The 25,664-nt window shown below is 50.6% G+C and overlaps 7 protein-coding genes across 7 annotated transcripts; 3 read left to right on the forward strand and 4 right to left on the reverse strand.

Moving 5' to 3' along the window:
• Nucleotides 1-198: 198 nt before the first annotated feature.
• On the reverse strand, nucleotides 199-2,350 carry ASPBRDRAFT_27868 (uncharacterized protein; the record flags this gene model as incomplete). Its single annotated transcript, XM_067622443.1, has 3 exons — nucleotides 199-830; nucleotides 893-1,633; nucleotides 1,669-2,350. The coding sequence occupies 3 exons, from the start codon at nucleotides 2,348-2,350 to the stop codon at nucleotides 199-201; spliced, it is 2,055 nt and encodes a 684-aa protein (XP_067482123.1).
• Nucleotides 2,351-4,307: 1,957 nt separating this feature from the next.
• Nucleotides 4,308-12,303, reverse strand: ASPBRDRAFT_52864 (uncharacterized protein; the record flags this gene model as incomplete). The annotated part of the gene is made up of 4 exons (XM_067626961.1): nucleotides 4,308-5,311; nucleotides 5,364-5,883; nucleotides 7,701-12,027; nucleotides 12,086-12,303. 4 exons carry the CDS (start codon nucleotides 12,301-12,303, stop codon nucleotides 4,308-4,310), a joined length of 6,069 nt encoding a protein of 2,022 aa, XP_067482124.1.
• Nucleotides 12,304-12,999: 696 nt separating this feature from the next.
• Nucleotides 13,000-14,820, reverse strand: ASPBRDRAFT_52865 (glycerol-3-phosphate dehydrogenase family protein; the record flags this gene model as incomplete). The annotated part of the gene is made up of 4 exons (XM_067626962.1): nucleotides 13,000-13,084; nucleotides 13,171-13,222; nucleotides 13,295-14,427; nucleotides 14,510-14,820. The coding sequence occupies 4 exons, from the start codon at nucleotides 14,818-14,820 to the stop codon at nucleotides 13,000-13,002; spliced, it is 1,581 nt and encodes a 526-aa protein (XP_067482125.1).
• Nucleotides 14,821-15,430: 610 nt separating this feature from the next.
• On the forward strand, nucleotides 15,431-16,018 carry ASPBRDRAFT_27872 (FAM207/SLX9 family protein; the record flags this gene model as incomplete). Its single annotated transcript, XM_067622444.1, has 2 exons — nucleotides 15,431-15,433; nucleotides 15,506-16,018. 2 exons carry the CDS (start codon nucleotides 15,431-15,433, stop codon nucleotides 16,016-16,018), a joined length of 516 nt encoding a protein of 171 aa, XP_067482126.1.
• Nucleotides 16,019-17,084: 1,066 nt separating this feature from the next.
• ASPBRDRAFT_119313 (putative ATP-dependent Clp protease) lies at nucleotides 17,085-18,993 on the forward strand (the record flags this gene model as incomplete). The annotated part of the gene is made up of 2 exons (XM_067617242.1): nucleotides 17,085-17,529; nucleotides 17,588-18,993. 2 exons carry the CDS (start codon nucleotides 17,085-17,087, stop codon nucleotides 18,991-18,993), a joined length of 1,851 nt encoding a protein of 616 aa, XP_067482127.1.
• Nucleotides 18,994-19,334: 341 nt separating this feature from the next.
• ASPBRDRAFT_40111 (putative Chromo domain protein Chp1p) lies at nucleotides 19,335-23,361 on the reverse strand. Its single transcript, XM_067624279.1, has 5 exons — nucleotides 23,244-23,361; nucleotides 21,772-23,173; nucleotides 20,701-21,714; nucleotides 20,313-20,644; nucleotides 19,335-20,248 (listed from the first exon to the last, which is right to left on the reverse strand). Exons 2-5 carry the CDS (start codon nucleotides 22,942-22,944, stop codon nucleotides 19,651-19,653), a joined length of 3,117 nt encoding a protein of 1,038 aa, XP_067482128.1. The 5' UTR covers nucleotides 22,945-23,173; nucleotides 23,244-23,361; the 3' UTR covers nucleotides 19,335-19,650.
• A 390-nt stretch (nucleotides 23,362-23,751) lies between these two features.
• ASPBRDRAFT_40114 (Rab family GTPase) lies at nucleotides 23,752-25,121 on the forward strand. Its single transcript, XM_067624280.1, has 5 exons — nucleotides 23,752-23,849; nucleotides 23,919-23,931; nucleotides 24,043-24,432; nucleotides 24,503-24,583; nucleotides 24,659-25,121. The coding sequence occupies exons 1-5, from the start codon at nucleotides 23,829-23,831 to the stop codon at nucleotides 24,787-24,789; spliced, it is 636 nt and encodes a 211-aa protein (XP_067482129.1). The 5' UTR covers nucleotides 23,752-23,828; the 3' UTR covers nucleotides 24,790-25,121.
• Nucleotides 25,122-25,664: the final 543 nt, after the last annotated feature.

A 25,664-nucleotide genomic window follows, 5' to 3' on the forward strand; every position in this document is an offset into this window, starting at 1 on the left:
TGAGTAGTATGAATCAAATTAATCGACTTGAGAGTATACCCGAAAGTTCACCTTTTGAAACTAACGTTCAGTCTGAAATACCAGTGAAAACAAACAAAACCCATGTCAATGCGTACAATCTGCGCTACCCATGAAAGGAACTTCAACACACAAGAGAGAAAACAATAGGCTACTTATAAAGCCAACCGACGCCCCAGGCTAATTCATATCCACCATCCTACACAAGTCTTCCCCCGGAGAGACTGATTCGGGAATCTCAAGGTCAACAAAGGTAGTATACATCCACGGACTCATCTTAGACGCGTCTGCCTCAAGCTCGGTCAGCCGTGACGGCTTGACCTCTTCTGTAATGAGATCGTGAAGCAAACGAGCCCTTGAATACTGCCCACCAAACTCTGGTAATGAGTAGTTATGCTTGCGTTTGCGCGTGGGGTTTGGTGGAGCTTGAGATGTATTTTTATCAGAGCCTGCTGACGCAATATCGCCGTCTGATCCAATGGTGATTTTATAGGGGAAGTCGGCAGCCGGCCGGGAAGCCGATGTGAAGGTATCCACATCGATGACACTCGTTTGGCCCGCTTCATTGAAGGCCCAGACCCGGACTGAATGGTTATACGATTGGACCACCAGCTCTACCACTCCGTCAACTTGTCCAATTTCCTTGCCATAGATACTTTGTATCCCGAGTAGGTACTTGGGGCCGTCTTCACCGGGAAGAAACTCCCAGTCTTTGTCCTCGTTTTGAACTGGAATATCTCGATGCTCTTGTGACCCTTGATGGTCAAAGGAATTATCCCTAGGAAGAAAACTGCCGACCGCCATGCCACTTTCTACGTGGCTTTTGCAGATAGCGTTGAATACTTCCAATGGACTGAGTATAGGACGATTTTACCATCATAGGCAGTGACCACACGCAGACCCCAGGTAAGGTCCGAGCCGGCCGCGAACACCTCCGGATCTGGATAGCGTCTGGTACTCCTACCGAGCTTGGCTGGGTGTTCGAAGGCAATGGTATCAACAATTCTCGTCTGTGTGCCGGGAGCACCGTACCCAAGACACAAGTTATGAAGTTCGTCGATGAGGAGGACGTGCACCCCATCGCTGATAGGAATAGCCCTACAATCCTGGGCCCAGCGGATTCTAAAATCCCTTACTGGACCCCAAGGTGACCGGTGGAATACGCATTTCTTGCTCTCGCTAATCTGATAGTCACAGCGGCACCCAGCTAGTCCAAAATCAGCTAGTGAGGAGATAATGCGATATACTCCCGGCAATTCAGGCCGTCTGGGGAGAAAATGGAGAAACTCAGGTGGTTGCCATACGGGAATCTGGAAGCGACTGTCATGATTGATTTGAGGGTCATATCGTCGCAGCTCCAAACAGGAGAAAGACCCGAAGGCCACACAACGGCGACCAGGACAGATCGACACACTTCGTGGTGGGTCATCTTGGGAGCATAAATTGTGGAAGAAATACTGGGAGGCAATCTTCATGGCGTACTTTATACGGCGCAATTCGTACGAACGTTGACCTCGAGCTGGGATAAGTTCGCACACCATCGCTTGTCGGTTTCGCAGCAATAAAGCGACAACCAATGTCGGAGTACTGGCATCAACCGACGCTGCTAGAACCTCTACAGGGCAGGTGATTTTGTCATGAAAGCAACACCTGCACCATTGTCATCAGCCCCCCTTGTTAGTAGACGATAAACGAAGATGGTACGGCTGGATGCCACAAGCAAATAGTTTCCGCAATTGCTGACATGGAACACAGTAATCGCTGCATCTTGCGTTGGAGTGAGCTGGAAGTCTGTGCTGGCATTTCGAGATGAGCGCCGGGGCTTCTTAATATGTTGCTGCGGTTGAGAGAAGTCAACAATCGCAGTTGTAAGGAAGCCGGACCTTCCCTCATTCTCCTTGCGGTCTGACAGTAAGCATTCTGTGGAAAAGTGTTTGCTCAACCTCCAAGCGAAGCTTCCATCCTCATCGGACACAAGTCCAGAATGTTGGCAGTCTTGTAGGCAGGAGACCCACCAGCCCATTCGCTTGAGCATATACTTCAGAAGACGCTGGTCTAGACTGGCTCGCATCCACTGGAAGCATGTCCTTCTGGCGTTCTCGAAATCCCGGGGTGAGAGTCTATAATATATCAGAAGCAAGATATCCGCAGGCACGGTGTTGGCCACTGGGTGTTGGGAAGGCATGATCCTGTCAATTGCTCGACACCATGGTCTGCATGTCAAGCGTAGAGCTGACCGGGAGTCAAGAGACATGAACTGGAGCAGCCTCTCCACCACAGCCAGAGGCATCCCATCCCTATCCTGTGGGCCTGTATTGCTATCAATGCTCATCGTGTCAGATGTGGAGTTATGCATAGCTGCGACAGAAGGCACTTCAATGGGTGACTTGTGTTCTGGACAATATGAGTGTAGTAGGCACACTTTATAGACTTTGGCCGTTTCGACGCCTTTATGTTGAAGAATCGAGTGTACTAGGTACAAACCGAAGTTTCAGCTCTTGCACTGTGTATGTCAAGTGCATCAACTTGGAGTCCAGAGCTGAGCACAGAAGTAAATAATGCCAAATGAATCCATAAAATGTCCAGGTGATGGGGACTTGCGGAGTATGAAAGGCCTATTAAGCCGTAATTGACCAAGCTGTACCCTGCAAAGCGAACAAAGCCACTGCTTATCTTCTTTATCAAGTTATCAAGTGTCTCTCGAGGTAGGGTTGGACATTTCGCCGTAGTGAAATGTGCCCCCTCGTGATATGGAAGAAGTCCGGGTTACCCCAGATAAACGTACCTGCTCACCCAGGCAATCAGGAACTCTCCAGCATAGACTGAAATGCCGCAGCGGCGAAAGAATAACAACGCAGCGCCCTGAAAGCAGGCAGAAGGGAGATGAAACAGCGTCTAATTGTAGTGCATAAAGCTCAGGAACAAAGGCAGAATAGGTACCTAGCAGTTCATTGTTCCTCCATAGCAGTCATATCGGGAAGAGCCATCCCAGGCTTCGAGGGTGGAGCTCTGAACATGACAGCCCACTTGGATGGAACGTCGCTTGTCGATAGAAGATGCAGATTTAGACTTTCGGACCTGTCCATCGTCACCCCAGGTCGGTGAATAATGGGCCCGGCGGGCTAGTACGGAGTAATAGGAGTCATAGTTCCTTTAAAAGTATCGATGATCTCTGTACAAAACACAAAAATAAAAGAAACTTTGGTGACCAAGGATACCTTGGTCGAAGAGTATTAGCAATGGCAAGGTCTAAGGTCCATTCTGGAAGAGACGATGGACGAAGTTGTTGAAGAAAGAACGGAAGATGATGAAAGGAAAGGCGGGAAATAGTACCTGCTTGAGGATCCATCACTTCACCTCAAACCATCCCCTTTGTATTGTAGCCAGCCACGCCCTTCGACTCCCGTCCAGAATGTCCTCTCAAGACTGGACTGCTTGCCCCTGAGTTCCATTGGGCTTCTTTCAGTTCAATTTTCCTGGACTTCTTATCCGGGACCCAAATCCAGCCGGCCAACATAACCTGAGGCATGCGTTTGTGACTACTACTGCAATACTATAACAAGGATGTATCACATACCGCAAAAGTGCAGGTGGGGAGAGCAAGACAATGTGGATGATATTCTGGGGTCAGATAGTTACATTGTGGATCCCGAGTCAAGAGTCACACTTGGCTGTGTGTTAACGAGGTCTATGGTAATATGCCTACTTCTTATACTTGGCTTATTTGATGCCACAGTAGAAGGAAATAGCCGGGAGCGGGTTCCATGAAAGAGACGGGCAACTGGCAGTGCCACATAGCCAGCTCCGTGGGGTGCTTCCTTACCCTGTTAGAGACGTCAACAAGGAATTGGAAGCACCCCACGTTACTAGGTTCATTAATAGCAAATATCAACAAGAGCATCAGGAATCCTCCCTAGAATACATAAATTGATGGTACATGCAAGCTATACTGGCATCAATGCATCGAATGAAACCTCCTACATGAAGGCCTCTGGTATCAATAAACGAGAGATAAGGAAACCATTATCAACAAAGACGAGTGACATCTAAATCTGATCGCGTCAAATCACAGCGCATAAAATTGGCCTTCTCACCAGGAAGGTGTGAGAGGATCAGGCGTATATGGCCTATCTATGACATCAAAGGCATAGCATCGTAGATCATGGCGGGGGAAAGCAACTCATACAACAAAGGGTGATTAGAAGGTATTACATATATATGGGCGATGGTAGAGATCGATTGACCGTGATGTTGTGGAATCAGTCCACTTCAGCAGTTTTGATGCAGTCTCAGACGGACTCATCGGCCGCGTTGTTTTCGGAAGTGCGTTGATCCAGTTCTCCCTGGAGCTCTGGAACCATCGTACGTCCGGGGAGCCATGCATCATGAAGAGGCAGGATCAGGCTTGGATTGACGTACTTCCTCAGCCGCAATCCTAGTTCTTGTCCACCAATTCGGATCGGAAATGAATCGCGGTCGAGGCCAGATGGAGGAGAGAAGGTCGATGACGGGGATGGGGAGATGTCGCCTCCGCCAGGCCGCTCGCGGTCAATGCTCTTCAATGCGATGAACTTCATAAGAGGCTCATAGGTTCGTGCAAAGAAATAGCTGAACCATACGGTTGCCATCAGGAGAGGCACAATAAGCAAAGAGCGCGTAATAGCCCGGCGTAGGGCTAGCACGCCGATCATCGCCAGCTGGAAAACCATCAATCCCATCAAAATTCGGCTGCAGATCATCGGCCACGCTCGTCCCGTCGAATGCTGCTGATGATCCATCGCGTACAGAAGCTGATACTTGTAGATGAATTTGCCGATGGTGAAGTAAATCAACCCGAACAGGCATATCAACCATGAGCTAGGAAACACGCTGTACACCACACAGATGATAAGACTCAGGACCGTTTGCGGAATGGAATAACCGTAACTGAATGTAGGGGGCGTGGATAGCTCAGCATAGTCCCGAGGCGTTTTAGCGGCCAGGAAGTTGATGGGGTACATGGCAACACTTCCAAACTCTAGGAGTCGAAACGGAAATAATCCTATTCCTTGAAGACATAGGAAGTTGATGTAAAACGGAGCAAAGTTTTCCAGCGTCTTGGCTAATGCAAAAGCTATGGTCGTTGCATCTTTGAAAGCGTCTCTGAGGTTCTCCCAGAACCCGTAGAATGTCGTCGCAGTTCCGAACACCGTAAAGACGAGGAAAAGGTTGAAGAAAGAGAAAAAGAAGGTCTTCGAGATTACCGACAGCTCAATGTCACCCCTGGACATCATGCCTTGGTGGTTCGAGAGCCCTGTTGACGGGTTAGCGCTGAGACTAGACGGAGAAGTGGGGAAGCATCTTACAGTTATAGAGGTAAGGCACAGCGACAGTCAACAGCGAGAGAACCAATGTCGGCAGACCAGTCTGCACAAGGGACTTGGCAAGTGGATTCCGCACAAGTGCGTCGGCCAATTGAGGGAACACCTTGTGGAGAGTCTCGTACTCAAGCAGATAGGCAACGGGAATCAAAAGCACCGACCAGAATACAGTCAGGAAGCCAATGACCACAGTAATGAACCAAGATTGCATCATCCGCCTCGAGCGCGGGAGATAGGTGTTTTTCCATACGACATCAGCTGGGGCTGGCGCCAGTCTGGCAAGTAGTTGCATGGGATGAGGATCAAGTATGGCCTGTACAACCATCTGAGACGCGGCGATCGACTCCATTGTGACGAAGGCGACCTCAGTAGGTGGATATTCCTTTTGGCGAGCAACCTGAATTTTCTCGTCCAAGCGACGCAGCTTCTCCTCGTAGTAATCGATCGCATCAATGTTCTTGTAGCGTAGCTTGAAAGGCCCGTACCAAATGCGCACTGTTGGCCGCTTGTGTGCATAGCCCGTAACGTGATCGCGCCCTCCTTCGGAGAGAAGCTGGATCCGCTCACTATCTTCATCTGAGACAATACTGGAGCCACGCGGCTGCTGGTGCATCAAGGGCAGTGCATTCGGACTTGCCTTGACCCGTTTATAGCCTAGATGCCTGGTCCAAGCCCGCTCAATATTCCGTAAAAGTTTCAGTCGCTCGTCAATCAGGTGATCTAATTCGCGCCAGTCCCGACATAGTGTGACACTCTCGACCTTGCCCACTTTGAGGCCTTCCATGAAATCTTTGATCTTGTCCTCGGTACCCAAATCCGGAGGAATTCCAGACAAGCGAATCGTCCGATCGGTCGTACTTGTCTGGCTTCCAAGGTATTTTTGCCTCGTGCGAATAACCTTATTCGTCTCTTGGATGAGCATATAGACAGCGAGCCCAGTAAAAATGTATGTAAAAATGACATACATCCACAAGTAATTCGGATCCGATATGATCTTCTTCTTGTCTTTGTCTCCATCGAAGGTCTCGTCATCGTCATCATCCCAACCTGGAACCCCCGATTTGCCGGTATTCTTGTAGTGTGTCGGTAAAATAATAACCAAGGCGAAGAAGAAGATAGCGGAGAGGAACCGAATGGCAAATTTCAGGAAGGTGAGGAACTAGATCACAATCCCGTATTAGAAGATGGCCGATTCTGACCTTCAGTTTACAGCCAAACAACATATAGAACTTACAACGAAGGCATCCAAGCCCGCAGACTCCAGCACCTGCTCATCAGTGATCCGGTATAGTACGGGTATCCAGCCAAAGAAACTATCAGGCAGTTCGGGCAAGTATGAAGCTGCGCAGCGTTGTCGTCTCCGAGCGGCGTATAGTTCGGTCCATTTCGGTCGTAAAACCTATGAAAGACGCGAGCCGTTAGAAAGAGCTCCATCGGAATCTTGCGTTCCGCACAGACTTACACAGAATGAAAAAAAGGCGCTGAGTCCGACCAGCAAACTAATCACTAGTTGTGTGTACAGATCGCGGCCCCTCGTCTGGTCATCCCATCGAGGCTCATGCACGTCAATGGGACTGTCTACCACGACCGCGGCGGTCAGCATGGCTGCCGCAGCGGATTCCGTGAGAGACATGACGCTTGAAAAGCAGACGTTCTGCGCCGGAGATGTAGGAGTTGATGTTCGGCTTTGTCAATGCATCCGGAAGCGTTTGTGCTCGGGAGGATGCGTAGGTGAAAAACAACTGACGTCAGGGGCCAGGGTCACGCAGTAGATAGTAGACGGGTTCGCGACCTGGGGGAGGTGTTTGGACACGAAAAGCAGAACTGGAGAAGTCAGGCGACACCGATACAAACACTCTACACCGCAATCTTCGCGCTAGGAACGGCAAATTGGACCCGAGTCGGGCATCGTTTGCTAAAACACATGTTGACGAACCCAAACTCAAAAGTACTAGTCTCGTCTCGTTCTAGTTGGCGATGAGTTGTGCACGAGGCTTACTCAGCGGTCTTTCTTATGCGGATTTGTAAACCGGCAAAACGGTCCCGCGTCATACGATAAAGGATCATGCCAGCACAAATAAGCTATTTCCACTATCTAAGATTCGACAAACATGTACTTCGTGGTGATCTCGACCAGATCGAGGTATAATCAGATAAATGACACGCTATTTAGTTCTGTGAATGTCTTGATGCATCATAATACAAATCAAGCAGGCATCCAGCTGACCATGCTTGGGTCGGAGACTATAAAGTTTCATCAGGTTAGCGAAGCTTGATCGGCACCACCCAGGAAGAGGGGGAGGGAAAGTAATCAAGACATACGGAGTCTGCACAGTAGGCACCGTTCTGATTCGTTAGTTCGGTAAGGCCCTTCCATGGACTTTCCCTCAAAGCCCGTTTGCAACCCTCCAAACGTCGAGTGATCTGTTGGTAAGTCTCCGTCCGTTCTGCCGATGTCGTCCTGCGAGCAAGGTCGAAGTGCAAAAAGGCGCGGAGGAAGTATCCACGTTGCCAAACCCACTCAGGACCTTGGTGGTAATTCCTGCCTTTGGCGGTTGCAAAATCGGTCGAGTCCTCGGAGTTATTGTAGTTAGGGCGGTAATTGAGGTCAGAGGGGTCCAGGGTGGCCATTCCTACCGGCCCAGCCACGACCTCGTCGGCAAGAGCGAGAGCTGCGAGCGCTTTGGCAGGAGTGAACAGTTCTGGAGCGACGGTCATAGCTATCGGGAAATTGGAGCGAAGCTGATAGTCCTCGTATGGTTTACCAGACCTGTACAGGTCCTTGTATATCCCGCGTCTATTGATTATTTTTGTGTCGATGTCGTACTGGTCATCCTCCTTTGGCTGTAGCGGAACATAGTAACAGCGTTCGAAGTTAGCCCGAATTCTCGACGCCCAGGTCTTGAAAGTGATGGTTTTTCCATCGCCAATGTCGACTCCGTCATGTTTGTAAAGGCCACGCTCGTGCAGTTTAGCAACCCAAGTCAAGGCGCTGTACACTAGACCGGTAATCTCAATGGCTGCCCCGTCTCGTGGCGTCCCAGGTACACCTTTGTTACCAGCTTTCGCGCTCTCACCCATCTTGTCCTGCCATGTCCCGCAATTGTACTGGCTGCCACCGAATATTAGCCCTGTTTCCCAGTCGACATTGACATCAATCTGGAAACCATCCTGTGTCATTTGCATGTCAAGGTCAGGCCCGGCGTTGTATTCCCGGAAGGATAGTCCACTTGCATGCCGCTGGAAAACCTCCTGAATTATTTCGGATATCGTTGAATGCTGCGAGTAGGCCCTTGGGTCATCAAATGGAAACCATACGTCATCGTATGGTAGGAACCGCCGGGGAACCTTATGATCTAGGAGTTTCAAACCATCTGGTGCCATTTCGGTGTAATCCTGGATGGATTGCAGGAAGAACCATACGGAATCCCGAGAATTGTAGCGTGGGAGCTTTCCACTGCTCAGAAGATTTGGAATCATGCCATGTTTCAGTACACTTGCAAATGCAGTTATGTGCTCTTTGGCATCCTCAAAACGACTGGTGCACAGAAGCAGGCCTCTGAGTGAGATGAACACATCGCGGCCCCAGCATCTTGCCCAGTCTACCGCGAAATGCGGTAGGCCAGCTGCGAGACTGGGTACTTTCTTCGTGGGCCACAAAGACGCTGAATTCACATATCCGGTTTGTTGGACACTCACCATACCTAATTGATGGATGAATTCTTGCCCTTTCTGTATATGCGGTCCCAGCAGTTGAATTCCTCGCTTCCAGGCAGCATTGTACGCAACTTGGACGATGATTGCAAAATACCGGGGCAGAAGAAAGCTTGGCAGCTGGCGAACGGCCTGGAACTTTTCCTGCAGCCATGCAGCTGGCCTACCAAGGGCAGGATGCTCTTCCTTTTGCCCCAACTTCTCCAGGCGAGCCACAACATAGTCCAGAGCCCACTGTCCGTTTCGCAGATGATCACATAATGGGTGGCCTAGTTCGTTGTACTTTATGATGTTCTCAAGCACACTCCACCACCCCTGTAGACCAGCATAGACCAGAGGGCCATGGCCGGGGATGTCGTATACTCCGTCCTGGCCCTTACTTGAATCTCTCTCTTCTGCTTCGCAGCGGTAAAGCGCGAAGTTCAGATCAACCAGACTAAGGTCCGAAAATGCATGATCCACGCCTTCGGTGATATAATTGTCCAGTCCACTTGCATGTTCAACACTGGGCATAGATGTTTCAAACAAGGCAATAGACCCGGCAACGAAAGAATCTAAAACAGATATGATGGTATCTTTGCCAGACTCCTCGATCTTGGTACCTTCAAACGGTTTGACTTGGCTTGGCAGGCCCCGTAAGTAGGACTCGTCTGCTTGTATCCGCTCTATGGTAGACTGGCTTGTATCGACCTCCAGAAGCCAGGTCCCAATATGCTTGACATGAGTACCAACAAGATGTGTAGGCGCCAGTACAGATTTTCCGTCCTGACCAGGAAACGCGGTATGTGCAATCAGGAAAACACCCTTCCGTGTTCTAGGATGTACCCTGTGCACTGTGATATACTCGCCGTCATGATGAATGTGGGTCTCGTCGTATCCTTCAACACCCATTTTGGTGTGGAGCTCATTGAGTAGCTTCTTAATGCCTCCAATTCCTCCCTCAAGAGAGTCCAGCCCAGTCTCGGGGACTTCTGAAAATTCAGAGAAGTATAGCCGATGCTCATGTACGAGATCGACAAGCCGAGGATATACTTCATCATAACCGATAACGCTGCCGACAGCTGAGGCACACATGGCCACCAGAGCACCATTTGGTAGAGTATCTTTTGCGGTCCTCTTCTGCGCAGGCATCTCGTTGTCATGAGTGCAATCCATGAACAATGCTTGCACTGGTGTCGGTCGGATGTGAGCAACCTTTTCTTTGGCAGAGTCAAGACCAGAAGAAGCTATTGCATGACTACTACCTGAAGAAGGCAAGTCAAGATCGAAGCTGCCAATCGGACGCCCGCCATGACGATGGACAAGGCGGCTTAATTCTCCTGTACTCCATGCCTGCATGGCTTCACGGATGAGCGCATTTATGCCGAGACGTTTGACGAAGATGTAATCGGCTTCCTCCGAGCCAGTGAATAGTTCCGCGAACACAGTCAGGTTGGGACGAACTTTGCGGGCCTCATCTAGCAGGTACTCGGCGACCACCAATGGTGTCGAATGGCAGTTGTCGATGCGGAACCCCGAGAAGTACTTGGCCATGAGACGAGTATAGTCTGTCATGAAGTCCCAGAGGAAAGGATTGTCGTCACGGCGGCTGCCATATCTCAGCTTCACGCAATCACCCCAGACGATTACTTCACGTCGCAGATAAGCCCTGGAATCGGGTCCCGCATTGTCCCGTAGAGCATCAGCGTTCCATATCCAGCCATTGTTCACCAGTGCCAATGCCTTTTCATTGTGCTTCTTGGTAACATCGTTTAGGGGCAACCTCGTGAAGTACGTTTCAATCAAAGGGCTCTGTGCCGTGACGGCGCCGAGCTTGGGTCCATGATCGTCAATCCTTAGATATTTTACCCGGTTGAAGACTTGATTCATGATCTCCGAGACATCGCCATCGTACTCCTCATAGAACGGGAGATTGACCTCGTCAAGTATTTTGGACAGACTCTCCTCGACCGCACCAGCATCAGACGTCGAAGAATTATGCGGACCAAAAAGTGCTGTCAGTATGGCTGCCCCAAACTCCAAATCAACAGCTCTGCTGAACCGCCCTAAGACCTGCTTCGAAGTGGGTATACCGTGGTCTCGGATGAAAGTCGCTTGCTGCTTCAGAGTCCAGTTCTTGTAGCCTTGAACTTTGAGTTGCGCCCAATTCTTGTCTGTTAGATCAATGTCTTTGGATGTCTTCCATCTTTCGAGTATTCTTTGAGTGTCAGCCTTCACATCAATGGCATAAAACTCCCATAGTCGTATTCCAACAATGACTTTATCCCGCATAACATTCATGACCTTCATCAAGTCGTCCACATTTTGGAACTCGGTGGGCAAGCCAAGAGTCTGGAGATCCTGTCCGAACTTCAGCAGCGCGGTGTCTAGCTCCAGTGCTGCCTCCAGCCATGGGGCAGTTTCGACACTGTAACCAGCTTCTGGATGTTCCTCCAGCCACTTGCTGTTGTGTGCGGTGTGATTCCATACAACATCCGTAAGCGACAGCAGACCATATTCATTCTCCATCTTAGCAATCAGACGCGCAACGTCATCTTCACCATTGGGGAACACGGCATCATCAAATTCCAGCTGATTAAAGATGCTATAAGGTGAATTGGAAGCCCCGCGCTTCATTAGCGGCGTGAAATGAACCATATTGTAATTACGTTGGCTGATACCGTTGAGGTGCTTGTCCCACTCCTTGGGATACTGGCCCATGAACTTAGAGATCACAGAGTATATAGAGAGGGCATTGAGTGGGAGATCTTGACCGCGAAGAGTCAACCTGGGTGAGACATCGATGTAATGGGTTGGGGTCCTTGTTGGCTCAGGAGTGGGTGTTGATAGGACGGAGAACTCAGGAAGCGGGGAGAAGGTCACATAGAAGGCGAAAGAACCAGCAGATGTGATGGGGACATCGAGCTGAATATTCTTGTTGAAATCCGGAGATAGGCTAGATTTCACGCGAAAGGTCAAATGCTGATAAACCTGTGACCCTTTGTTTCTCTTACCTAAAGCTTCGAAAAGCAGACCGATTGAAAGACTCGCCCTTCTCCGGGATGTTTACCCACAGAGCGCCCTCTCTGCAGATTGAGCTGCTGCCTTCAATGACGAACCGAAGCAAGTAAGGCGGGTCAGTGGGAGGAGGGAGGTAGAGGTATTCTCCAGGGACATCGGGCGATCCATCATCCTTCAGAGGCAATAGATATACCTGCTGTGGAGAGGACATTTTGAGCTTGAATTGTTTTAGCTGTCACGACTAGAGGAGCTTGGGAACGAGCTTCGACTAGACCTGGTGACAATGGCGAGCCTAGCGGCGCTATCCTTGGTGAATTGCCGGCTAGACTAACCAAGGAACAGAGTTGAATGGATATGAAGGCAGTATGTCCTTCTGGAAAGTCAAAGCAGAGAGAACCCGTGTAGCCACGGTACAGAGGTCGCAGGCTATTTATGAGAGAAAGAAGAACAAGTGGACGAGAAGCAAGGCCGGCCAAGGTTTCCTGTTCCTGGGAGGTCCAGGGCAACCCCGCGGGAATCACTGACATCATGAAAAGAGCGCGTCGCGGGCTGGGACGGCCCGGGCGAGAACTCGGGCCTCCGCACGTCTCCTCTTTCTTGCTTCCCCCAGTCAGACCATTGATGATCTGGCAATAGTACAGCTCATTACTGCGTGGATGTGATGAGAATGAAAGAAGATTGATTCAGACATTCCGGTGTCATTGCGGTCTATAGTCATCGGTCTATGTGCATGAGAAAATCTCGACAAAGTATACCTACCAACAGACGCTCCCCCCAAAACAGAGATGATAATGATGGTAAAAGATAGACAAAGTGGTCAAGGGAAAGGAAAGAAAAGGATAAGAAATGACAAGGATGGGGCACAAAACACAAGGTGAGGGGGTAGTGCATGGATCCTGTCCCCCGTTCACAACCTGGCGCTCAGAACTGCCTGGCTGGTTCCACTGCTAGTCACCCGCCCGGTTTCAACGTAGGAAATCGACTCCGGCTTTCTGTTTAGACACAAAAGGAAACAAATTTCCCGTAAATTAACAACCCGAACATAAACCAAAGGAGAGGATCAACAGGTCCAATTTACCGCTCAATGTAAGAAGGAATATCTTCAACGGACATACTGCCCTCAAGAACACCTATTTCAGGTCAGCCAAGTGATGCGACAAAAAAGAAAGAGAAAAAAAGATAATATAGACAGGGTTACTCACGGTACACAGCCGTAAGCAAGGGGAACTCCTCCTCAAGGCCCTGCTTCTTCAGGAAGTTGTTTACCTCAACCGCTGTCAAAGTACCCTGAAGCTTCTGACCGTTGAGTTCCGTCTCCTCGACTTTCTCGATCGGTTGCTTTCTCTCAACGCTGAGTTTCGCGCAGCGGAAGTTCCGGCCACCGCTGCAGCTGGTAATGAGATCAGCAACACCTGCACTCTCCTCGGTGAACGTGCGAGTATTGATGGTCGCTCCGAAGAACTTTTCACCGAACTTGACCATCTCGAGAAGGCCAACCCGCATGATAGCAGCTTTGGCGTTGTCACCCCAGCCCATGCCATCGACCCAGCCGGCAGCAAGAGCAACTACGTTCTTAAGAGCACCTCCAAGCGACACGCCCGCGACGTCACTCACCACACGGATATGGAAATACGGGCGGTGGAAGAGTGACTTGAGGACCGCGTGGTCAACAGGGGGGTAGTCGGACGGCAGCGCTTGCAGCTTTACTCGCGATAGTTGGCCGGAAACATCCTTGTGCTCAAACTGAACGAGGTTCTCGGTCGACGCAGATGGGGAACGATTGGGAGATGGCGCCTTGGAATCCATGTGCGGGGGATCATAGGCAATGCTTGACTCGGACCATTTTTCCAAGGCGACCTCGCTCGCAATGTTCGCGCCAGATAGAGCACCGCAGTAGATACCCAGAATCTTGCCGATGGTCTCGGAGAACAGATGGATGCCTTCTTCGTTCACATCAACACCTTTGATGCAGGAGATACCCCGCGCATAGGGCAAGATCTTGCCCTTGATCTGCTCACAGGTCTTGATGATAAACTGATGGGGAAGGTTGAAGACAAGGATGGTGCTATCCTTGACGGCGTCAACCAACGAGGGGTTAGCATGCAGATTGGAGGGGAGAGTAATTCCAGGCAGGTATTTGATGTTCTCGTGCGTTTGGTTAATCACATCCGTCAGGTTTTGTGGGCCCTGGCACAGCGGTGAAGAGGGATCATAGTGCCGGGACGTTTTGGCGATTTCCACCTTCTCCTCAAAAACCCACATCTCAACCTTCTCCTCGAAAATTGCGGGGTTGCTGGCGGCATTCTCGGCGACGATTTTGGCGATTGCGCATCCCCTAGATACGAACGGAGTCAGCCATTATATCCTCTGCCCTGGGTACTAGCCCCTTTGACGAAGAAGAGCCATCTTGCACCTACCAGTTTCCTGAGCCCACCACAGTAACCTTGTGTTTGCGCTGGTACGGTCCGAGAGAGCCCATTGTTGCTTCGGTATTGGCGGGGATGATCGACGATTGGAAACGGCTATGCGAGAAGTAGCGGACTGCGACAGGCCCTCGAGGGTTATATGCTGTAGAAGTTGATAGACACGGCGAAAATTCCCGACTCAATGGGGGAGGCAGGAGGTGATGGAGGGTCTGGGGCCGAGGTAGAGTCACAGGCACAGTAGTCCTCGATGGCAAAGGGCACGTCCGGCGAGATAAAAGGCGCGCTGGAGACAGCACCCACATGCAAGGCCACAAATAAGGAGGCAATCTTGTCGAACCGGTGTCGACGTGGTGGTGCCCTGATGTAAGTGCCAATCTGAGCCAGGCAAGTGCAAGATAAAAAGGCGGGTTCGGAACCCGTGAATGTGGATCTTTGCCTCCCGCAAGAAAACTGGACCAGGAGCAGGGGGAAAGATTCTGATGGAAATATGACGATCAAGTTTCGGTGGCCTTGGACTACGTCGGCCTAGTCAGGTCTAGCGCCTTGCTACTAAATTGTTGGTCCCACTGTTGGGAATTCTTATCAGCCTTAGTACGTTAATGTAGCACAGGATGGAACCCGAATGGCTGGCGCGAGACAAAGCGCGAGTGTTCTTTGACTGAAGACGGTCATCAGGAACCGCGAACTAGACTGGGAAGGGGAGCCAAGTCGGTGAGGCCCAGAGGTCACCTGGGCGGTGAGCCACCTATCCAAAAAATAGAGGCTATCGGGTCTTCGGTTGGGGACTAGTGCACTTCCGGAATAGTCCGTGCTGCCCCATCGGAATCAACGAAGAATTCGGTTCTCGTGAAGCACATGCAAGCCTTTTTTCGTCTTGTGCCGCGACAGACATACAGCAGACCCTTGCCCATCATGGTAAGCTTTTCTCTAGCTCATCACATCATGCATATACGTATTCTTACCAATGTTTTCCTCTTATTGCTATAGGCCCCTACTCGATCCGTCAAGAAGCCCGCAAGTGGGAAAGGCGCTCTTCCCTCGTCCAAACCCAACTTTCTCCATGATGAGTTCCGCACGACGAAAAAGGACAAGCGCTTGATCAAGCACAGCAGTTTTGTGTCCAGAATAGAAAAGAACTCGCAGAAATCTACGAAGCGCCGCCGTGCCTGCAAGAAACTTGCTGCTCTGGACTCGTTGGCTGATGCGCTCCCGGACGCCGACGACGATGTCAACGACCCTAACAAACAGGTCAATATCATTAAGCAGAAAACCCTCCAGCACAGACCAGGTGCTATGAAGCGTCGAGAGAAGCTAGAACGGCTGGAGCGCGATCGGTTTGCGAAGAACATGGCGCAGATGTCCAGCATGCAAGCGCCAGCACCAACCACGACCGACTCCAACAACACCGATGGGGGCTCGGTTTCCAATCGATGGGCAGCCTTGCGGAACTTCATATCACAAACCATGGAGCAGCAGCCTGCTTTCAAAACAAGCAGCTAGCCTCGTGATATCCCGGAGTATGGTCTGAGTCGAGCGCAACTCGCTCAATTTTCCTTTTGATTCTGGGTGGCAATTGGCGCCAGTCGCAGCCGGTTGTTGTAACAAACTGCTTTCCAGTATAAGCTGTGGCAGAGTCAATGCCGCTAGTTCCCCTCAGTCGACGCTCCGTGCTATTCCTTACCAGGCACCTGGGGACTATTACTTTCCGGTATCCACATGACGCTCCATGGATCGGACCGGTAGATACGCCTCATGTGGCATAATGGCAGCCGTGGTTACAAACATCCAGTCATGGAAAATACGGAATTGCTCAGCCAGGCAAAGCTACATGTACGATACGACCTTGCCGCACACTTGTCGAATGAACGAAGGCTTGCAGGAATACATGTAAGCATAATTGAAGCCATTGGGGAATATGAGGTTCAGTACAGATAGTAGTTCAATGCCTTTTGGCATACTCGCATCTTCTCTTATCTGAATCAATGGAAAATCGGGGAAGTATAGGGGATCTTTTCCCTGTTCATACCAAACGAGTTTATATTCTTCTTGAAAATCTCACATGTAGTACTTATTCAGGTCATGAGTAGAGACCATCCGCATTAGCGAAGTCGGTGTCTGGGACTGACAGGAGCGCCGATCGGGACCGCCACCGCACGTCGCACTTGGAGCTCTCGGATGACGAAACACGGAAGTGCTCCTCATCCGCCCCGAGTTTCACAAACCTCAGAAACACCAAGCAGGAAGCTCAATACGTCTTCCAGAGTCCTTTCACTGACGGATCCATCTGCACTTGAACCTTACCTGTCGTGTCAGACAAGGCCTTTCCAATCACGTCATCCACGGGTACCGTCGGCGATAAGCATCACGTGCTGCGGGGAAAGCTATCGCCCGATTTGGTTTGCTTTGATTGTATTGCATCTTATCTGCTGCTGCCATCGGAGGTGACGGTCCTCGACTGCTCTCAGCCTTCCTTCTCCCTTCCTCCCTTACACATCGGCTTCTTCGTGGATTATTCCCGTTATTTCATCATCGCACCCCTATCCTGCAGATATCACTGCGCTTGGCCATGCTACGGCTGCCTATACAGGCCCGTGGCCTCCTCAGGGCGCACCGCAACTCTCCCTTCCGCTATCGGCATGCGCCGAAGCCGCTTATCCGCCCTGCTCGCCGTGGATTCAACAGCTCATCAACTACTTTCCCTACGTGGTCTCAATTCGATCGCTCAGATTTTACAAACCAGCCATGGACTGGCAGCTATGAACCGGATGTTCCAACAGCCGGGCCTCTGGCATCAGCTCCGGCTTTCGGAGCTCCTCGGGTGACCCCGAGAACGTTGAAGCAGTACCTAGACCAATTTGTCGTTGGCCAGGACCGTGCAAAGAAGATACTTAGCGTCGCGGTATTCAATCACTACCAACGGGTACAAGAGCTGCAGAGACGCGATGAGGAGAACGCAGAATTGCTAGCGAAACGTGCGCGCAGAGAGGCAATTGAGCATCACCCGGTCGAAGGTAGGTTATCTGTTTTCCATTGCCTGTCATGTCACCTGTGCCCAGCTAATCCAGTCAGACGAATTTCCAGGCCAACAACAAACCGTCCATATAACCCCCGAAGCAGGTGCATTGCCTACGTCAGCGCAGTCTGGACTTGAAGATTCGCCGGCATTACAGTTGGAGAAGTCCAACATCCTTCTACTGGGACCATCTGGTGTTGGAAAGACGCTCATGGCAAAGACACTGGCTAGGATACTATCTGTACCATTCAGCATTTCGGACTGCACACCGTTCACGCAAGCTGGTTACATTGGAGAGGATGCAGAAGTATGCATCCACAGGCTTCTGGCGGCTGCGAACTATGATGTTGAACAAGCTGAGCGCGGCATAATCGTCCTGGACGAAGTGGACAAGATTGCCGCAGCAAAGGTCAGCCACGGAAAGGACGTTAGTGGTGAAGGAGTACAACAAGCCCTCCTCAAGCTCATCGAGGGCACGACGGTACAAGTGCAAGCGAAACAAGAACGAAGTGCACCTCGTGTCGGCAACTCCCCTAACACATTTCCTTCCAACAACCCGCTAGGGAACTCCCCGTTCAACCCCAATGGCGGGAACTTGCCCCAAAAAGGCGAGGTTTACAACGTCCGCACAGACAACATTCTCTTCATCTTCTCTGGCGCCTTCGTCGGGTTACACAAAGTAATCATGGACCGAATATCTCGCGGATCGATCGGCTTCGGCCAACCTGTCCGCGGGTCAGCCATCACCAACAATCGGTCTCGCGATATCGCCCCGGGGCACAACGAACCGATCCCCATCCTCCCCGGATCCGAAGAAGAAGCCTTATACAGAAAGCACCTTCCCTTCTTCACCTCGGCCTCCTCTCCCAGCTCCCCCGACAGCGAACCAACCTACTTCAACGCCCTCGACCTCCTCAACCCCACAGACCTCCAAAACTACGGCTTCATCCCTGAATTAGTCGGCCGCGTGCCCGTCACCGCCGCCCTCTCCACCCTAACCACCCCTCTGCTCGTCCGCATCCTCACCGAACCCCGCAACTCTCTCCTAGCCCAATACACCACCCTCTTCAGCCTCTCCGGCATCGAACTCCGCTTCACCACTCCCGCCCTGCACAAAATCGCTTCGAACGCCTTCACTATGGGCACAGGCGCCCGCGCCCTTCGCACCGAACTAGAAACCATCCTCAGCGACGCAATGTTCGAAACGCCCGGCTCGAGCGTCAAATTCGTCCTAGTCACTGAATCCGTCGCGGAGCGGAACGAGAAACCAATCTATCTTGCGCGCGGCCAGGGCGGACGCTTCCATTCCATGATCGCCGCCGAGGAAAGTAAGTGGGAGGAGAAGGTCCGTCGAGAGAAAGCAGAGAAGAGTAAGGATAAAAAAGCGAAGACACAGCCGGCGGATGAACTACCTCCGATTTCAAGTTTCAGGGAGTACCGTACTCAGACGGCTGGGTTTTAGGTGGTTTTCGCTTGGATTGGATGCTGCTGCTGCTGATGGTGATGATGATGTTGTACATATGAACGGAAAGGAGACCATGAGACAGGCATAGGCAGACAGATATGCAGGCAATTGGTCCCGTTGTCATTACTATCCTCACTGAGCGATTGGTTGGATGGATGGACGAATTATCTATAAGCTGGTTGTTTCTTTGTTTTGGGCGTTCTAGTATGTCGGTTTTGATACCTTCCATTGCTTAGTTACTATCTACTTACTACTGCTGGTGCTGGTGCTGCTAGTACTTATCTCCCTGGCTACTAGTATTTACATGGTTCATTCTATAGTATTGTTGGTTGTCTGTATGGGTTAAACTCAAATACTCCGGGTTTCATTCAATTAGGACAGTCCTTCCCATTTGCCAGTTTACATATGAAACGGTTACTAGTTAAACTACACAAATTACCAAATCAACGAGTGCCAAGCACACCACCTCCCTCAAACATAACAACAACGAATTCACGCCCACTGGGTATAGGAAACATGGAAACAGAGTAAAGAAACAAGGAAATTGAAAGAGTAAAATTATCTGATAAGGAGTTCTAGAATAGAAACCACTCCACACCGGCTCATAAAGCTCAATCATTTTTCTTTGGCGATCCTACCTCATGGAAAGTCATTTCATTTGTATGGATCCGGGTACGAGGACACTCTGCCAGGAAGCCGACCATAGTAACTAGCCCCATCCATATCCCTGTTACCAGACATGGATGAAGCCCGGATCTTCGGCGTTCGCGGCGTATAAGAATCCGATGGGCCTCGTGAATCACCAGGTGTAGCTGGCCTAGAAGAAGATGTTGCTGAAGACGAGGAAGGAGCAGCAGTGGCTTTGGACCAGTAGTGTTTGTAGTCGATTTTGAACGCTTCCATAAATTTCTTGCCGCCCCATTTGACCTCGATGTGTTGCCATTCATCCCATCGACGTATGGGCTTGGTTTGCGTGACGACGATGAGTCGTCGGTATCGGTGGCGATGGACCAGGCCCCAGCCGGCAAAGAATTCAATCAGGTGGTCTGCGTTGCGTTGGTCTTGGGTTAGGCCTTTGGGGATGTCTGGGTTGTCGGCTTCGGTGCGAGATCCGTAACCCGGTAGGCTGGGAGGGGATATGGCGTTGCTTTCGAGGTAGTCGTCATGGGCTCCGGATGATAGCTCGCCAGGGGGGGTGTCGTATGCGGGAACACCGCAACATTTAAGGACTAAACGGTAAATTGTAGGCCATCTGAAGACAAAATTTGCGGTTAGAGGTATTGGAGTGCAGATCTGGTTGGAAGGAGATAACGTACACTCCGTGCGCTGACTCGTCTGCGGTTTCTGATTGTTGCAGGAGCCAGTCCAGGATAGCAGGCCGGAACATAATTTTCCAATTTCCCGGGTATTTCTTCTTGATAAAATCAGCGAACCACCCTAGGATTACAATGGTTGCTTGTGGATCATGAATCATGACGTCTTCTGTCATCAGGATAGCCCCGCCATGTGGGAAAATGCGCTGGAAGTAGGACGGGTGACCGGCATATTCGAGAGGTTTGGCCAGAGAGACGCTCCAGAAGTTGATTGATTTGTTGATGAGGTTTTGAAAGAAGGGCAATTTGTGGAAGTCGATAAAGCTCTCGTGGAACTGATCGAGTGTTAGTCTTTCGGTGCATCTTGAGCTCAGTTGAAAGCAGAACATACCAAAACCACCCCTACTTGGACAGCTCGCGCAAACTTCTCCCAGTCGTCTTTCTGCTGCCAGGTATATATGACAGGATTGTGTTTGTTTAAAAAGGCCTGGAGGACTAGGAACTCCTTTTGAAGAGCCTCAGACCCGTACAGGAGAAAAAATGCTTCTGCTCTCTGCACCTTGTCGGCTGCGTTTACTGTCACTAGAGTCTCATAAGATACTCCAAACGTCTTTTCGAAGAGACTTTCGAGATCGGCTGTAGCCAAAGCGTTTATTAAGTCCTGCTCGCCTGACGCTGAAGCAGAACTATGCTGATCGTCGATGTCCATCGGTTCGTCTCGCACTTCGCCAGCGAATTTCTTGTTTGCTTCGGCCGAAGCTGGCTCCAAATGCTTTTGCAGAGAGTCTGGCTTCGCTGGACTACAGATTTCTTCAGACTGTAGCCCCAACAGCTCTCGCCGATGGTCTGACTTCACGGGCGTTTCAATCTCTCTCGTATGCTTCTCTGCTGTAACAAACCCCAGTGGCCTTGGTGATGAATCCAACTTTGTCTCAATAGCTACTTCTTTGGGTTGCTGTTCTGTTGAGGTGTTTTCCTGCTCGGTCGATGATATTGACATCGAGGCGTCGTCGACGTCTTCTATACCATCACACCCACCTCCAGGTAGTTTTTGTTCCGGGGAGTTCCTCACGACAGAGTCTTGGCGGCGAGTATCTGTCCACCGATCGTCGGCTCTTGTCCTAGAGGGTAGTCGATCAATAAACTCAAGAGACTTCAACGGATCTCTGACAACAAGATTAAGGAAGGTATCTGGCTTCTTCCTGAAGTAGCCGTCGCTGAGTGACTCCAGCTTCAGTGAATTAGACGGGTAGGCCAGTAACACGTTGTGTGGCGTACCCTGATTGCCTGGGAATATTGCGAGAAGGTCGCCTTGCTCAAGCTCCTGTGCCATACTGTAAATTTTGGACTCGGTGTCGTTAAATCCCTGGATCCAGCCATTACAATATGTGCGATGCCGCGACCGCTATGGTTGTTAGGATGAGCAAAAACAAGACTAATTCCAAATCGCCAATGCACTTACTGAGTTGAAACAGAGTATTTCATAATCCTCCAACGTGCAAAGATGTTGGAACCAAACCTCAATATATGGCCCCGCCTTGCTTGCAATAAGCCTTTTAGCAGACATGTGGCTAAGACCACACAGTCTAGCTGGACCAATGGCTCTTTTGTCTGGTCCATAATACATATACACTAACACCTCACCGGGATTGCAAAAGCGGCCGGAAACAAATTTGGCATGAGGACCCGGCACCCTCAAAGGTAGCTCAGGGATATCTTGGTCCGATCTATCGCGACGGTCATGCTTGATGCGGTCATGATTTGACGGGCCAGTGGGAGGGTCGGGCAAGTGAGTTGGTCCATCTGGGAGATCAGCTTCCGTGTGAGAAACAGACTGGTCAGTCACGGTTTGGACCACTTCTCGTGCTTGGTCAACAGATGGGCTGAACTGGCAAGAACCGGACTTAAGAAGGTGGAGAGGTGTCTTGGATGACCAGTCTGACGGTCGAACGAGCTCTAGTTGATTTATATCAGGATCTGGCTCTCTGAATTTAGCTTTCTCGTGTTTTCGCCTCGTTGACAGATGCGAAAACCACTTCGTGGCCTCCAGGGCATCCTTGGAACGCGGCGTAGCTGACGCTGGCGCTAGCGCTGGTTTTGGTTTCTGTCCACTTCCAAACAGGACTGGAGGTTGCTTCGCCACGACATGCTGCTTCTTAGAAGGCAGTGAACGAATGCTGGGTGTGTAAGTGGGCGGCGTTCGTGTACTCTGTTGTCTTGCACTCACACTGGAGCTGTCCCAAGGGGTTGAAGACTCAGATATGGGACCCTTCGTAGGTAAGCCAAGTTGTTTCCTTCTAGCATCCCTTCTGCGTCTCTTTTCCTCTTTTTCCTCCTGGTGTTCCAAGTTCTTTCGCTCCCAGTTGCCTACGTCATACGCTTCAAGCTCCCCGTCTGCAATCTGCTTTTTCCTGCGTTCCCAGTCCACAAGGGTCTCCTCCGTTGTGAAGGATTCCGCAGGCTCCCAAGTACTTCTCCACTCAGGGTAATTAGCCCATTTAACCAGATACCTCCTTCCATGTGGGAATCTGTGCTCGGCTAGGATAGCTTCCACATCATACTCAGAAGCTTGTGAGCTGACTGCAGTCGAGGTGATGGAAATGTCATCATCGCTCTCATCCTGCCTTTTAGTCATTGCCGGATTATGCAGCAAGACTGAATGAATCTGAGTGCGTAAGGATTTGCTGATATGTGGAGCCCAAGGAATGCAGGGTGCAACAGAGAGCGCTTCCAAGCACACACGGCAGGACGCCAAGTATAGAGACGCCAATTAAGCTACTACAAGATAGCCACCTAGCATGACATAGTGGGCCGTGTGAGCTGGACTTGGAGCGCAAATCAATCGATAGTTGGATACCAGCCAGCTGCTCATGTAAGCGCAATTCAGAATGTAGATTAGATTCGCACTGGCAAGTGTGCGCACGGCAAACATACAGCGGAAGGACTGCAGGACCGATCATGAAATGGAAAGCAACCCCGTCACACAAACGCACACTTACGGACGCGTGCAGTGCGCCTGAAGAAGCTGCCCGTGTGGATTGTGATCTCCCCCAACAGGATACTTACAATAATTGATCAATAGATCAAGAACTGTGAAGTCCTCGCGCCGCCCACCTGCATGCACTCACGTGATCCAACGCTAGGCCCGAAGGGGCGACAGTGCACTCGGCACTGCGAACGACGGACGGGAATCCGTAGGGAGAAAGTCAGTCTGGATAACCTCCTAATCTCCCTGCCCCGGTGCCTGCCTCCCCTACACTCATCGGTAAGTTCCTCCGTTCCGCCTCCCGTCGGTTACTTTTAAACATCCCTTGTCCTCGCTGCCCCCGAGTGCCTCTGCCCCTCGAATCGTGGTCCTGAAAGCTGACGACGTCGCGCCCCTCCTCCTAGAAAGTCAGACTCACTCTATTGCCGGATTTCCTTTCAAGAGCCTCCAACCTTTCCCCCCCCAGCACGACTTCCCAGTCCTTTAGATCTTACGTGTAACAAAGTTAAGCGAGCTCTCGCAAACCACCCCTCATGGCTAACGACGAGTACGATGTGAGTATCCTCTTTCTCTCGTTCACACCCCTTGCCAAGCAACGGTATAACTAACGGGTTATTTGGTAGTTCCTCTTCAAAGGTAAAGTTGCCACTCCCCGTCTCCGCACAGTCGCCGCTCGATCCTGTCGCCTCTATTGTCGGTTGCGTTTCCGCGATTCACGGCTAACCAACGTCGCTTTGTTCTGAACAGTTGTCCTGATTGGAGACTCTGGTGTTGGAAAGTCCAACCTTTTGAGTCGTTTCACCCGTAACGAATTCAACCTGGACTCCAAGTCCACCATCGGTGTCGAGTTCGCTACCCGCTCGATCCAGGTCGATTCCAAGACGATCAAGGCTCAGATTTGGGATACTGCTGGTCAGGAACGTTACCGTGCCATCACCTCCGCTTACTATCGGGGTGCGGTCGGTGCTCTTCTCGTCTACGATATCAGTAAGCACCAGACCTACGACAATGTCAACCGGTGGTTGAAGGAACTCCGCGATCATGCCGACTCCAACATTGTCATCATGTTGGTCGGTAACAAGAGTGATTTGAGGCACCTGCGGGCTGTGCCCACGGAAGAGGCCAAGCAATTTGCAAGTATGTTGCAACCTTCGCTGAAAGCAGCCCTTTCAGTTTTGAATGTGCTGGCATGCTAACTGGCTACTAGGCGAGAACAACCTTTCTTTCATCGAGACGTCTGCCCTTGATGCCAGCAACGTCGAGCTTGCTTTCCAGAACATCCTCACAGGTTAGACTTGCCTCCGAATACCGATTATAGTTTTCCAGACGAACTTCGTCATGCTGACGTTCTTGTTACTTTCAGAAATCTACCGTATCGTCTCCAGCAAGGCTCTGGATGGCGGTGATGCCGGCCAGACCGTTCTGGGCGACCGCCGCGACATGGTGCGGATCGACGAGTCGGAGGACCCAAAGACCAAGCAGGGATGCTGTTAAGGGGCCACGAGATCGGGGAATGTGTGACACGTCAACCGCAACGACTTTTTATTTTTGTGATGTGATAATTGAACGGTCTTGAACTCTCTTTTTGTCTGTTACTTAGCCTCCTGGAGATGATACACAAGAGGGATGTTGTTAGGAATGGCACTTGGGGTCATGGACATTGTACGGCGGTGTTTATTGGACATCACATTCTCCCGACACCTTGTTCGCTTTGCCTTGATATCTTCTGTTTCCCTTTATCGGTTTCCTCTTTCTCTTTTTTTTGCTCCCCTTTCTTGTGAAATTTCCCCTTTTTCCACCGTTTTCATCCCTATATTTCTAACCTGATGAGAAATTGATCTGAATAACGTCTTACCACTTTTACCCCCCCCCCCCCCCCCCCTATGATGTCTGCCTAATGACGGAAACCCAAATTTCCTGTTTGGTTTAACGAATGTTGTTCTCTTTCCCACTTTCCCCTCGGCGTCTTCTCCGTGGCTCTATTACAGGATTGTCTGTTCGGTATGCACAGTGTTATTTGCTAAGATCATTCACCCTATAATTGCAATAAAAGAAGAAAAGAAAAAAGGAAGAAAATCAAAAAGTGCCCCAGTAAGAGCAACAAGCAAGCAAGTAACTAATCGTCCCTTCTGGCCGCCTCGGATGGGGCCCGACGCCCGTTGGTTTGCCCGTTACTAGCCATTAATAATTCGCCAACCCCATGCGGGCATCTGCCCCCGGCCCACTTTTGACCCGGAAGCTCCACAGCTACTTTCTCTTACCTCTCTTTCTCATCGCTACACACGCGGTACTCCCTTAGCCATAATCCAGTATGCAGACAAATACTACAGAGTAGATAATTATGTACTTACAGCCACCACCTTGCCAGC

The sequence above is a fragment of the Aspergillus brasiliensis genome (genome assembly GCF_001889945.1).
Source record: "Aspergillus brasiliensis CBS 101740 unplaced genomic scaffold ASPBRscaffold_3, whole genome shotgun sequence".
Classification (NCBI taxonomy): Eukaryota; Fungi; Ascomycota; class Eurotiomycetes; order Eurotiales; family Aspergillaceae; genus Aspergillus; species Aspergillus brasiliensis.

What these genes read in the sequence shown, in the direction of transcription:
- ASPBRDRAFT_40111 (XM_067624279.1), bottom strand. Translation starts at nt 22,944, where the DNA reads ATGACTAAAAGGCAGGATGAGAGCGATGATGACATTTCCATCACCTCG. An exon ending in AAATACTCTGTTTCAACTCA is followed by an intron (nt 21,715 to 21,771) that starts GTAAGTGCATTG and finishes TAACAACCATAG; the next exon opens with CGGTCGCGGCATCGCACATA. An exon ending in GACGAGTCAGCGCACGGAGT is followed by an intron (nt 20,249 to 20,312) that starts GTACGTTATCTC and finishes TTTTGTCTTCAG; the next exon opens with ATGGCCTACAATTTACCGTT.
- ASPBRDRAFT_40114 (XM_067624280.1), top strand. Translation starts at nt 23,829, where the DNA reads ATGGCTAACGACGAGTACGAT. An exon ending in AGAGGCCAAGCAATTTGCAA is followed by an intron (nt 24,433 to 24,502) that starts GTATGTTGCAAC and finishes ACTGGCTACTAG; the next exon opens with GCGAGAACAACCTTTCTTTC. An exon ending in TTTCCAGAACATCCTCACAG is followed by an intron (nt 24,584 to 24,658) that starts GTTAGACTTGCC and finishes TGTTACTTTCAG; the next exon opens with AAATCTACCGTATCGTCTCC.